The sequence below is a fragment of the Pteropus medius genome, unplaced genomic scaffold, assembly GCF_902729225.1.
Source record: "Pteropus medius unplaced genomic scaffold, Ma_sr-lr_union100, whole genome shotgun sequence".
Taxonomy (NCBI): domain Eukaryota; kingdom Metazoa; phylum Chordata; class Mammalia; order Chiroptera; family Pteropodidae; genus Pteropus; species Pteropus medius.
In genome coordinates, this window is record NW_024354875.1 from 8677755 (window position 1) to 8692909 (window position 15155).

Genomic DNA, 15155 nt, shown 5'->3' on the forward strand with positions numbered 1-15155 from the left:
AGAGAGAGAGAGAGAGAGAGAGAGAGAGAATATATGAGAAAGAGAAAGAGAAAGAGATGTTAGGAAGTCAGGCATGAGCAACAGGAGCGAAGGTCCAGCTCTGTAACCATAAAAATTTCCCCTGAAGACCTTCCTTAAGAGTCTTCCAGAAACATCTCCCTTTTAGGGTTGTAAATTATCCCAAATCCTAGATCACAAAGACCATTAAAGCTGCTGGCTAAACCAGCCACAAGCGCATCCGCAGAAAGTACTATCCTAACTTGCCCACAACCTCAGCCTCATTATACCATCATTATAATACCATGACTATGCCTAGAAGTTCAAGAACCTAATTTTAACAGACTGAATTCCGGGTAAGCACATGCACGGTAGGCAAAAGGTTATATAGCAGCCAACTGTCAGTCAAAGTAATCTCACATATGGATCATCCAGGACCTCTCAACCTGGCCCAAATATAAATAGACCCTTCTCATTTCTGGGTTGTTACAGCTCTCTTTGCTGAAAACCTTCTCCTCCCTTGGGGTGTACTCCATCTTATCTGTTCACCTCCCAAATTCCACAGTGCTTCAGCCTTCCTTAGCATGGCCCATCTCCTTCTAAAATGTACTTTCAATAAATCTTAACTTTTTATCAATCTTGCCTACCTGTAATTCTTTGCTGCCTTGGCAAGGAAGAACCTAGGGACACCACGCAACACTATCTGACTGCCACCCCCATGTCACTGGGGTTACGCAGGATTTCACGTCACCCCAGTGGTAGGTAACAGAGAGAAGAAGGGAAGGAGAAGGGAGAAAGGGAGAAGAAGGGAGGGAGGGAAGCGAGACGGAGGGAGGGAAGCGAGAGGGAGGGAGGGTGTGTGTGTGGGAGAGAGTGAGCGAGAGCGAGAGAGCCTGTAGTCTTATATTCCACAACTTTCATCAGACTCCCATCTTTTTCTTAATGAAAATTATTTCAGATCTAATATTGTAAAAAGGAATGTCTTACCCTGCTATTGGATCTACTGCTATTGCCTTAGGATTATGAAGCTCCAGATCAATCAGGGTGACACATACAGAACCATTGTAGTTACAAACAAAAATTCGGTCACTGATATGGTCCACAAAATAGAGATTTCTGGTGAGCCAGTCAATCGCCATGTGTTGAACATCTGAAAAACACACACACAAAATTGTTGAATTACAGATCAAGTATCATAAGCCGACAAGTACACAAGTACACAAGTCTGCCCAAATTGTCACAGAGGACTTTTCAAAAGTATAGGTAGCTTTGTGACAAAATAAGTGACTTAATTATTCTATAAAATAATGACTACTTTTTGATACTTTTCTTCTTGTCATCTAAGGACTGAGAATGACCAAGACAAATGGACAAAGAGTTTCTAAATCATGAAATCTAGGTATTTACAATAAAATCTTTCTCCTAGGTTTTGCATTTGCTTGAAATACTTCATTCATTCCAATAGGCATAACTGGTTCAATGAGATGCCTAAACTCTTTAGTAGGAAAAGAAGTAAAAAAAAATTTTGAACTTAAAGAAAATCCTTATTTTCAGATCTGTTTCTGTTACAAAAAAGAGGGGCAGAGAAGGCGGAAAACATCTGTAAGATCTCTTTGTTTACAAAATGTATTCAAAACTGGGAAATAAGGCAAAAGGAAGGGTGATATGTTCTTTCAATGGCATATGTAGGCATTGTAAAACATAAAACAGGTCTGCTCAAAGTTAATTAATTCTCTAGAAGAGTGATGTTTAATAGTACTTTCTGTGATGATGAAAATATTTCATTCCTATGCTGTTCGATAAAGTAACCACTCGCCAAATGTGTCTAGTGAGAACTTAAAATGTGGCTAGTGTGACTGGAAAACTGAATCTTTACTGTACTTCTTTTTAGTTAATTCAAATTTAAATTATAAAAGTGTAGATAGCTATTGGCTACTATGGATAGTGCAGTTCTAGAAGAATGTACGTGTTTGACTTTAATAGTTTCTATTTGATTAGACCTATACACTGTGAAATTTCATGCTAATTTTGTAGATATTTATCTGGTAGAAAGGATAATTGCAAAGATTATGGTTTTATTACCCATTCCATTAACCATTTTTATACCTAACCAACGAATCTTATTTAAACATTCTTTTAAATAAGAAATATCAAATTCCACTTATGTGCTTAGATCAGCGACATTGGTCTGTTTCTCTCAATAATGCCATAAATACATACATTTCTGGTCCTATTCACTTCTATATTTTATGGCCCTCATGTTTTTATCTATGGAAATTATTCTTTGATATCTCTTTGTTCAACCTGACTATGGATCTATGTTTCATTGAGTAAGAAATTTCCTTCTGCAATCTGAACCTAAACATTCTTCCTACTCTATGCTTCAAAATATGTTCTTAGTAGCATGCTGCTTCAGTGAATGATATGCTCTCAACAGAAAGACTAATATAGATAGATGCATGTGCCATCATTATCATTCATAATGCTATATTGTCAAAGCAAAATAGAGAAAGTAGCAACTTTGTGGAAATTTCTATCATGCCTTACAAGGTCAAGGATAAAGTAGATATTGCATTAACTGGATACACATTTTCAAGCTATCAATTACAGGTTCATTCTAAACTACACAGTCTTTATGGAAGTATAAACATCTAAATGGTCCACAAATCACATGAAAATTATTTTCAACCAGTTCAGCAACTAGGATTTTTAAAAATCTGAACTATTTCTCTGCCTCTAGAAATCTGTAAATATAGCTTTGTTTTGTTTTTTTATTCTTTTTGTATTATTATATTATGCAGAGCACAGAACCCATTGTTTCAAATGTCATTTTAAATACGTTGGATTCAGATAAATTATATGCCAGAGTCCATTCAATGACCCATCCTTCATGTTAGGCATACAGTTGGTTTAGTCTGTGATTGCAATTTCAGACAAAAGAGCTGTTTGACAGCATTCACACCTTCTTTCAACTCTGTATGTTACAGAAAGATTCTCTGCTATTGAAACAATCGGTATTGTTAACAACCATCCAAGTTTGAAGCAATAAGTTCTCACAAAAGAACCTAATAATTAGCCACACATTTAGTAATTGTGGGAATTGGTTTTGTTTCCTTTTCTTATATTAGTAGTTTCTATCTGATTTTAATGTAACTTTTATTGATTGAAGATTTGAGGCAATTAGAATTCAAGTCAGCAAGCCAATCATAGGTAGGAGGAAGGGAGGGAGGGAGGGAGATAGATAGATAGATAGATAGATAGATAGATAGATAGATAGATAGATAGATAGATAGATAGGTAGATAGATAGACAGACAGACAGACAAGTAAGTATATTTGGCTAAAACGATTTGAACATTTTAGGAGATAGATGAATTTTCTAGACAACAGATTCAGTATTTTATTTTCATTTTGCTGACATATAACAAAGTTCATAGGAAGTTGCTGACGATAACTGCAATCATTTTTGACATCGCATTACCAAAAAAGCTAAAATTTTAGTAAGATCTTTATTACTTTGTTAAATATGTTCTTGTTATCATGTTGTCTAGTTAGCTTATATTTTACTCTTCAACTGAAAGTCACTGGGATTTCACCCTTACTGTTCTTTTGAAATGGATCTTATTATGGTCCCTCAGAAATTCTTAATTGCCAAAAGCAAAGGTACTTTTCTGCTCATAGTTATAAAATATTAATACTGGTAAAATTTTAAAATATAATAGAAATATTAAAAGTATTTTGAAACTTGTAAAGTATTACACAAATATAAGTAAACATTAACAGTTTCTAAAACCCAATACTTATTATGTCTAACAACTTAAAGGTGTACTCAGCAGAAATTAATCGAAAAATTCATAGGAAAAGTAAAAAGAACAAAAAATACAAAATCTTACAATAAATTATAATTGAATAAAATGTTACATCAAAATTTTCATTGTGTTGTAAAGCAAGCAATTAATTACTAGAGTTGGTGAATGTGGAACTTAAACATTTTTAACTTGCTAAAATATATAATTAGTGCCATGGACTGAATTGTTTTCACATGTTGAAGTTTTAACCCTCAGTACTTCAGAATGTGACTGTATTTGGAGATAAAGTCTTTAAAGAAACTATTAAAATAAGGTTATTAGGGTAGGCCCCAATCCAATATGACTGGTGTCCTTATGAAAAGAGGAGATTAGGACACACAGAGAGAGACACCGGAAATGACTGCACACAGAGGAAAAGGCATCTGTGAACCAAGGAGAGAAACCTCAAGGAGTCCAATTCTGCTGGCACTTTGATCTTGGCCTTCCAGTCTTCAAAACTGTGAGAAAATGAATTTCTGTTGTTTAAGCCACTCAGTCTATGGTATTTTGTTATGACAGCTCTAGCAAAATAATATACCTGCTCCAATATTATTTAATAAAGCGATCCATGGCACAAAATTATTTAAAATACAAGCCAAAATCTTGCTAAGAAAAAGACATATAAAAGAAATGTTGCATGTCCTTTTAATGAATGTCATACTGGACCATTGTCTAACAGGACCCCTCAAGGGTTAGTTAATTCTTCTAGGGGACATACTTTTGTTTAACTTACAATTTAATATTGATTAGGTCCCAGTCTCTACCTTGATAAATTTCAAATATTTTTTGTCCAATAGAGATGAAAATGATGTCCATCAGGTAGTAAAAATAATACCAGTTTATTATCCAGCACATTAACTAGTTTTACATCTAACTTTATAATCTTAAATCAGCATATTTTTAATTTATTGATTGTAGATATTTCAGTCTCTTTTGTACTCCTTTGAACCAAACTTACCATCCTGCTGGTACTCTCATGAACGAGTTAAATGACTCCTTAGCACATGTTCACTACATATTTGTATGTCATATTTTTAACCTTTTAAAAATTATAAATTAACAAATTTTAGTAATTAATTTCTTCTTTAATTATTTGCTATGTGTTCAGCCAGCCAGAGATATAAGATTTAAATGAATGCAAAGATTAGAAAATAACATAAGTAGGTAAAGCTTGGTAAGAGAGAGCTATGATGCAAACCTAGGTGATAATCTGAAAGTATGTATCTACCTGAAAAGGCGAGCTCAAACTCAGCTGCTTGTTTTGATATAGAAATGCTTCATTGTTTCCAAGACCACCAAAATACAAATTTCTAGATTTCATGCGAAGTCTTCCATTTTTTAAATATCCTAAACTAATTTTTTCAAATTAGAAACCATTTTATATATTAAGCAAAACCTGTTTGCAGCCAAATTGGATCAAAAGCTACTAGTGTGATTACACCAAAGCAAAGCAAACACTGTGTATTATATATTTTGGCCTCACCTTACATAGAAGTATGTTATTGAGAAAGTTACTAATATCTATAAACACCACTGTTCTTATATTAAATAAACATAATATTCAGTTTACAAGGTGGTCAGAGAATTAAATCAGACTACATTAAGAATCCAGTGTAATAACATATAGTAGGTTTTCCACAAATACTATTTGCCTCCCAGAGAGAACTAAAAGACTGCCCTTTAGTTTAAGCTTTATGACTGCTTATAATATTTAGGTAGTAGAAGATGGCACAGTACCAGATAATAGAACAAATAAGTTAATTTATGCTAAAGTAGACGCTCAGTAGTTGTGATAACTTTTAAATATGCTACCAAAATTTTTGATACTCCTCCTTTCTAGATGTAGATGTTAATTCTCCTCTTGAATGTGGGCTAAAGTTTTGTGACTTCATTGTACTAAATAGAATGTGATAAAAACAACAGTGTGGTTTCCAAGGGTAAGTCATAAAAGGTATTATAACTTCTATTTTGCTCTCTCTCTCTCTCTCTCTCTAGATTACTCATTCTGGTGGAAGCCACCTGCTGTACTATGAAGATACTCAAGCAATCCTGCAAAAAGGCCCAAGTCACAAGGAACAGAGCACCTATTGCCAACAGTCACAAGAATGGGCTTGTAAGCCAGTTTTCTAGCTCCAATTAAGCTGGTGCTGGATACCTGAAGTCCTGCCTAACATCTTCATTACAACCTCATGAGAAACCCTGGGACAACCACCCAACTAAACAACTCCTGAATTTCTGATCCACAGAAAGTATAAGATAATAGATGTTTGCTGTTTTTAAGTCACTAAGTTTTGGGGTAACTTGTTATATAACAATAGATAACTAATACAGTAGTCAAATCCCTGTAGCTTTTATTATTTCTTTTATAGAGTGAATATTACCTATTTTTTCAATCTATTTTCAATTACATCCGGCATACAATATTATGTCAGTTTCAGGTGTACAACATAGTAATTAGACATTTATATATCTTACAGAGTGATCACCCTGATAAGTCTAGTATCCATCTGATGCCATACATAGTTATTACAATATTGACTGTATTACTTATGTTATATTTTACATGAGTATTTGTAACTACCAATTTGTACTTCTTACTCCCTTTCCCTTTTTCACCTATCTTCCAACCTCCCTCCCATCTGGCAATCATTACAATGTTCTTTGTATCTATGAGTTTGTTTCTGTTTTACTTGTTCATTTATTTATTTATTTATTTACATTCCACACATAAGTGAAATGATTCAGTATTTGTCCTCTGTTTGACTTATTTCACTAAACGTAATACCCTCTAGAGCTATCCATGTTGTTGCGAAAGGTAAGATTTTGTTCTTTTTCATGGCTGAATAATAGTCTGTTGTATACATATACCACTTCTTTGTCTGTCTATTGATGGACACTTAAGTTGCTGCCATATCTTGGCTACTGTAAATAATGCTGCAATGAACATAGGAATGAATACACATATCTTTCTGAATTAGAGTTTTGAATATCTTCAAATTTCTGTAGCTTTTGAAGCTAGACTTCATTAGCTTTCCATAACTTGAATGTCATTTTTAGACTTACAACTGAACTAGTCTATTCCATCGACTATTTTGGTTCCCTTAAATTACCTGTAGTGCAGCTTAATGCTTAAACACAGAGGATATTCCATAAATGTGCATAAATGAATTCTGGAAAATTTAAAGATAACTTATCTTGAAACTTTCTACTCTAATTTTGCAAAGTGTGGTTCAATGCTGAAACAATTCATTTGGCCATAATCAAGATCTGGATCTCTTATATGAGCCCCTTATCAAGAACAATAGTCAGATAGTATTAGTGTTATGAAGAAAATAAAACAGAGTAATAACTTACAGGAGTAATGGTCACAGGAGGTATCCTGAGAAGGATGATATTTGGACTGAGCACAGAATAACAAGATGTTAACCATGTAGAGATTTGGGGACAGGGTCTACCAAGCAAAATATGATTGGGATATTCTAAAAACGAGGAGGACGATTGGGGGAGCCATATCATAGCTAAAATATAGATAAACGAAGAGATGAAGTACCAGATATTGGCAGGGGTATGTAAACTACAGTAAATTGATGGTTTTTATAATAATTGCATTGTAAAACCAGAGATTACTTTGTCTTAAATGAAATTTTTATTTTTATCATACAATAAATGTACATGATTTAAAAAAATCAAACATTTCATCAAGGCTTAGAGTGAAAAACAGCAGTATCCACTCCACCTCTCTGTATTTTCTTCTAATTGTTTTAGCTATTTCAATTGTATTTACTTTCATAATTCTATGTAACGTGTTTCTACTACAATTTTAAAGTTTTTAATTTATATGCATAATCTACTGACTTTTTAATATACAAGATTAGGATTTAATTCTAATACTCTTCTATACACATATATACATTCATACTTTCTCTCCCATCATCTTACCAGGATATTAATTTTTAGTTAAATTAACATTCGATGTTTATATAATTATGGCTATATAATATTTTGTTGGCAGGTGAAGAAAGTATTTTAATATGATTATACATCCTTCCATGAACCACTTTTTTAAAGATTCGACTTTTTCTTTTTTTCTTTGTTATGTAATTCATTATTGCATAATTCTATAAAAGAACTCTAAAACTCTTCCCTAAATGGATAAAAAAGAACACAGTAATTTATTAATTTCTTCTTTTGGCTTTTGATATCCTTCCTACTTCCTGCCAATCCGTACTTGGCTTGCTCCATAACGATGATCTTGGGGCTCCTTTTATCAGACCAGATACTTATTGTTTAACTGCTTCAGAAATCAAAGATCCTATTTTCTGCTAATGAAGATAAGTTATTCTTGGCTATGGGAAATCTAATAGTCTTGCTATTCTAAAAACAAGTTCTTAATCCTCTTATTACTAGCCTTATCTTATATCTCCATCTTCAGAGGTGTTCAGATTCTTTATTTCTTAGCTTTTCTGTGGTTCTTCATCTTGGCACCCCATTTGCACTCAGCAAAGAAATATTAAACCTAATAAATTTATCATTTATCTGCTCTTTATTATCCAAATTATCTCATATACTTTGTCTCTTCTCTCTTTCTTTTTGTGTTTTTGGGTTAATACAATTAAAGGTATTTCTTTACTATATTTACAGTGAACTTCTAAAAAAGAACACAAATAATTTTGATCGATCTGCAGTGTTTAGCAGAAAGTCTCTGTGGACAGTTTTAAGCAGAGAAGTTAGACATCTGTTTATCATTTTAAAAAGATCATTCTGACTGCTATGTGGATAGAAAGAGATAAATCTGAAAGCAGGTGACCAGTTAGTAATATCTTGAAGTTCCAGGAGAGATATGGCTTCAAAGAGTATTAGAGCAATGGTGAGGTTACATGGCATATACTCACTATATTTCTTTTGTCAACTTTCTCCTTTAACGCAAGCTACAAGCTAATCTTATTTCCTATGGTGGATGCATTTAGAAAAGATTCCAGAGTTTTTCTCTCTTTTCAGCAAAAAATAGCTTACAAAGGTGCCTTTTTCCCACTAGGCAAAACTTTACATTCTTATTTGACCCATAACTCAAATGGATTCATTCTTCATTAAATTTTTACTCCATGCTTCCCCTCACCTCACCCCATATTAAATCTATCAGGATACTATAAGACCTTCACTTGAAACTATGCGCTTCTCACCTCTGCTATCACTCTTCCTGGTCAAGACACTATTTTCTCACCCCTGCTGGTGACAGTAGCTTCTTAAATGGTCTCTCTACTCCCCTTCTAGATCTACTGTTACTGTCTTCACAGAGCACCTACAGTAATCATTATAAAGCACAAATTATATTGTGACACAAAAAGAAGAAAACAGTACTCTCTATAGTCTGAGATTCACGTTACAGTTGATTGCTAGTGAATAAAGTCTTAATGAACTCATAGATTAGGAATTTACTCTCCTGCACAAATACTTTCAATGTACATTATCAGATTTTCATAAGTATTTAAGTTTGCTTAACTTTATCTCAATTTTAAGTCAGAACTTTATGAAATAGTTCTCTTTTTAACATTTTGCCATGAACACCACCCAGAAAATGAGATGTAGTGGGCTTCCAAATTCATTTGTGTTATTGTTTCTCCCACACAGTTTTAATAAACAACAGGTTTTACTCTAAATCTTGAGTCCGTATTCTTATTTTCCAAATTGCCACTCCTCTCCTTAAAATCTCCAATGACTTTGCACCACACTTAGCATAAAATCTAGTCTTTTACATAGCTTACAAGGCTTCTAAACCACTGTTTTACTTTATATCTATTTACCTTTCTCATTCTACTTTGGTCGTACTGGCCTCCTTAATTTTTTTTTTAACCTTCAAAGAAAGCTTTAACCTTAGGACAACTGTACTAGATCTTCATGACAAAAGAGTATTTGAATATGCATAGCTGTGCTCTCATTTTGTTAAGGTGTTCATTCCATTGTCAGATTCTCAGGATGGCCCCTCCTGACAAGTCAATATTAAACACCTCCTCATGTCTCTGCCCCTCACCCCCACCCCAGAAAAAGTGACTCATCCCACCAGTCAATACCAACATCCTAATTTTATTTTCTTTGTATCATTCACAATTGATTGAAATTTATGACTTATTTATTAGTTCACTCCATATGAGCAGGGATTCTGTATGTCTAACTCTCTGCTATATTCCCAAAGCCTAGAATTGTGTTTAGTCCATGGTGAATGCCAAGTAAATATTTCAGAAATAATACTGCTGTTCTATTCGCAATTGACTTTACTTAAGAATATCTTGTCTAAAATCTGTGCTCTCACCTCTAAATCAGTGTAGGAGTCATCTGAGATCACAGCTCCTTAGCTCTTTAATCAATTGCAATATTTTTCTTGATTTTACCTATAAGCTCAAATTTGTCGAGTCACTATTTTTTACCTAGGAAAGTTGTGTATAACAAGGATCTATATAATTTAATGTGTATGAATAATTTTCTGAAAGCGCAATTAGGCAGATAGCAATTTACGCAAATGAGTTAAGTACCCAGGGTAATAACAATAGTGTGAAGGACAACAATGCTATATAACAGTGTGGAAGAATATTAACAACTTGTGAGCCTGAGAGAATAAGGAAGAATAATAAAGAAAAGGTTTTATACACACACACACACACACACATATATACATATACATATATATACACATATATACACATATATATATCTATACATATATATATCTATACATACACACACTCAAAATGTTGTACTAATAAAATATCACCACATTCATTTTTGCATTAAAATTGCCATACCTTGACATCTACAACCTTACTGCTCCTGATTCTCTAGAGCTCTTTTTTGTCTTTTCCTCTGAGTATCATTTTATGACTCTCAGAGTCATGTAACTTTGAGGCTCTTATTCTTGTCCTCTAAGTAAGAAAAGATTTCCCCATGGCAATATAGAGGGATACATCAGAAAATAAAAGTACTTCTAGTTTTAGAATAAATGAAAGAGACTGTCTTAGCTTAAGCTGTTATAATAAAGTACTATAGACTGGGTGTCTTAAACACAAATATATATTTCCCACAGCTCTGGAGACTAGAATGTTCTAGATCAAGATTCTCTCAGTGAGGGCTCTCTTCCTGGTTCAAACACATAACTTCTTTCTGTGTCCTCACATGGAAGAGAGAGAGATCTTCGGTTACCTCGCTTTTTATAAGGGTATCAATTCCTTACATGAGGCCTCTACTCTCGTTACCATACCTAAACTTAATTACTTTTCAAAGACCCCATCTCCAAATACCAAAACACTGGGGGTTATAGCTTCAACATATAAATTTGGGATAGGGGCTCAAACATTCAGTTCATAGTATTCAGAGCAATAGAATACTCAACTCACATTTCTAATAGTAAATTCTGAATTATTTTATATTTATAAGAATTTAAGAGGTATATATAAGGCATATAAATTACATAATAGCTCAATGACCATCTTAGGTCCAATTTTAGATGAAAAAAATATCTAGTTTTAAACTTTGGTTTTCATGTGCTAACATAACTTGATTTCTGACAAAGCCTAAATATCATTATTAATCTTAAGATTTCTTGTTAAAGTTCCAACAAAAAGTTCTAATAAAAATTAAGATTTTTACATCTGACTAGAATCATCTTTCAATACTTCTTAACTTTATATGATACTTAGAAATAAATCAGTTACTACATTTAATATGAACTACAAAAAATAAGTGAATAACCTATATAATTCAAAGAGTAAAAGTTGGAATATGTAGATGATTGAGCTTGAGTTTATCAAAATTATTACCTTGATTCTCCATGTAATTTTGTGTGAATATTATTTCATGGCTATAGGAAGGACAATATTAATTGAGAGTCTCAAAAAAATAGCTGAGGCTAAACATATAGAATGGAATGGAACACAGATGATTTGTATAATTCACACATTAGAGAAATACTTTGCCTCAATTATCTGTACTTTAGGATCAAATATCTTTTCCCACAAATTATCTAAGTAACTGATATAATTTCCAGTGGCATTTATGTGAATAATTTGCAATCACAATGCATCCCTTTAAGTTCCAAATTTTTGTGGGGATACCCATGGATAGTTTTAATTTATCTAGTTATATTCTTCTCACAAATCAAATCCTCAAAGCTCTAAGACAGAGTAAAACTTACATCTAATACACAGGAAAGGTTAAAGGAAAGCTTGGTTTCATTTTTAAATGTCTTTTATAAAATTGAACTGAAAGTGGTTCCTATTCCGAACTTAAGAGACAACTAAGTATCTCTCTTTGAGATAACAAAAGGTAAACAGCAAAAAGATCATTTATTTTCAGAACCTGCACATATATGTCAATAGAATTCAATGATTCCATCTTTCTTTCTGCCAGACATGACCCTTTATTTATTTATTTATTTATTTATTTATTTACTTATTTACTTATATTTTGATGTCCATGAAGGAAAATGAAGTCACTTGAAAAGAGACAAACAATAGATTGGGTCTAATGGGGCACACTGGAAAAAATATGGAAGTCATTTTTTTTAGGTAAATTAATAATTCCAAGGAAAGATATAAAATTGTGGAAACCACACTGTGACATACTGTGAATAAAAATTATCTGAGGAGGTGAAATATAGTCACACTCACACACACACACACACACACACACACACACACACACGGGAGCCACTTCAGCAGGAAAATATTTTTTTAATTCTTAAAGAAGAAGAATAAAACATAGTCACAACCAGTTCCTGTACTAGTTTTACTGAACCCATAGTAACTAAGGTAAAAAATATTCTATTAAGAAAATATTGATATTAACTATTCCTAGATCTTTAAAAGACACCAAAAAATTGTGCTGATACACCGGATTACCTCTATCAATGTCATTCTATCTTTTGTTCATTTGAAGAGATTGGAAAGCTTAAGACTACCTTTTCCTCACAAACCTAAGGCTGAGGTTTTGGATGTTAATTGATGTGCACTCAGAAATTTGAAAGTAGAAGAGTGAGGCCATCTTCTTGCCTGTTGTAACTTTCTGACTGGCGAGCACCACTGTTAGAAACAAAATGTTTGCTTAGTGTACTGTTTTAGTGTTCATCATACAGTTTTCTAAGTAATAAGTACTGTGGACATAGCAATAGTGGCTGTGGCTTCATCACAAGCCTTTCTGATTCCTGTGCTGCAGTTGTAGATATTCAATCTCCAGTTACCAGGGTATTAGAGGCAGCTGCAGCAATAGTAGTAGTGGGATTCTTGATTACAGCATAGTTCTTATAAAGACCTCAGAGAGAGTAGCTCCTAGAATTCAGTGTTATTCTGGATCTTTTCAAAGGCACAGTCTAGAATTCTCTCCTTTCTCTCTCAACAATTTAGAGCATTCTATATTAAAGTACTTCCTGATTCAAATAGTAAGATTTTACTATGGGCAGTGAACACACAATGCGATATATATATGCTTTACTGTTCAATTGTACAATTGAAACTTACTGGACTTTATTAACCAATGTCACCACAATAAAAATAAAATTTAAAAAAAAATAGTAAGGTTTTTATTCCCTGAACACACCATGGACTGATATATCAATGTCAGAAAAATTACTCTTTCAGAAACAATGAATCTTCTATTAAGAAGAAGTCATAGACTTTATAATAATTTATAATAATTTATTTCAACCACCTCTCATAATTCCAAATTATCAATATATTTTTAAGCAATACAAACAACCAAACTAAGTCTTAAGGTCAAGTGAGTTATTTCATATGGATAATAAATTATTCTTACCAGTTCAGATGTGAGCTGTTCTATCAAGCCATGATAAAAATTATAAAGATTTTTATTGCTATTATTATTGTTATTTTTAGTATATAAAATAATATTTCCCAAAGATTAAAAAAGAATAAATAGAAGCTTATGTGGTTATAAAAGTATTATTATTATCACTCTGTGAATGTTGTCAGATTAATAACACTCTACTACACTTTGGAGGCATGTTTTGAAACATGGATTTCCTGGGAAATTAGTCTCATTTTTGATTAGTAGTATATAAGTCTTTTCCTACCATTCAGATTTAGAAATATAGGTAGTATGATTATCTGCTTTTTTTTAGTTAAACTGGACTGAATAATTTTACTTAATATAGATAGATGATAGATAGATAGATAGATAGATAGATAGATATTTAGATAGATAGATAGATACATCTTTAATAATACCTTGAAACAGAGAGTTTAAAATTCTCTAGATTAATTCTCACATTAAAATGACAAAAGTTACTGAGACCTAATATAACTTTAGCAAGTAAATATTATCGGATGATAAAGACTTACAGATTATTTTAAGCACAGGTATAATCACTAGATTTGCAGTTTCTGGAACACTATTTAAGTTGCTTACCAAAGTATTAATCAGGCTTTGGGGAATTATTTAATGTTTTCCAGGCTCCCAGGAAACTAATGTTTCAATCAGAATGTCAATTTACTACTACTAACAGAGTGCTCCAGTGACACAATCACTAACAGTCACCATCTTAACAAATTCCTTCTTTGAATTACGGTATCTGAGAAACCAAATCCAAAAGTTATATTAAAAGCACAGAATCAAAGCAAAGGGAATTCCATAAACCTGAAGTTTAGGTCTTCTGAGTTTTATGAGCTTCTTAGAAAGTTATTAGAACTATACTATAGAATTCTACCTTTTGACAACTTGAATACCTGTGAATGTATCTCCAACACAATACACATTTTTTTTTTAAATCTTGACCCATATTTCACAAACATTTTAAAAATGCTTCACAATCTATATCATTATCCTATCATTTGACATTGCTCTTCTACCACCAAAGGTATCTGAAACTATACTCTCATCTAACTCATGAGAAAGTTGTTACAATTAAATCAGAAATTACTTCACATTTCTAAGTTTTTGAATGCACTATTTGATATTATCCTCAACCACAAATCATCTTTTGGGCTAGGCTCTTTTTTGGAATAAATTTTATATATGTCCAAATATTCACTGCATATCAAATTCCTCTAAGTTCCAATTCTGAAAAAAGTCTCTATTTTGTCACCACAGTCTCAAGACATGTGGTATATGGTATGCTCAGACTAAAAGCAGTTGGGCTCTTGGGAAGAAATAGCCAGAAAACTGTTGATATAGTAATTCTCTATATCTCCTTGCATACATAACACTTATGGGTTTAGCCATAGAGACAGTAAATATATAAAAAAGTAAGGGGAGGTTCCAATTTGAGTGAGTCTCCTTAAGACCTTTAAAACAATATTTCTTAAAGTAG

General features: G+C 32.6%; 1 protein-coding gene across 1 annotated transcript in view; it reads right to left on the minus strand.

Moving 5' to 3' along the window:
• Positions 1-15155, minus strand: part of LRP1B (LDL receptor related protein 1B) — a 1647539-nt gene that overhangs the window by 827455 nt on the left and 804929 nt on the right. The window contains exon 7 of the mRNA XM_039855262.1: positions 985-1147. Coding sequence (XP_039711196.1) covers positions 985-1147 — 163 coding nt within the window. The remainder of the gene's footprint in view (positions 1-984; positions 1148-15155) is intronic.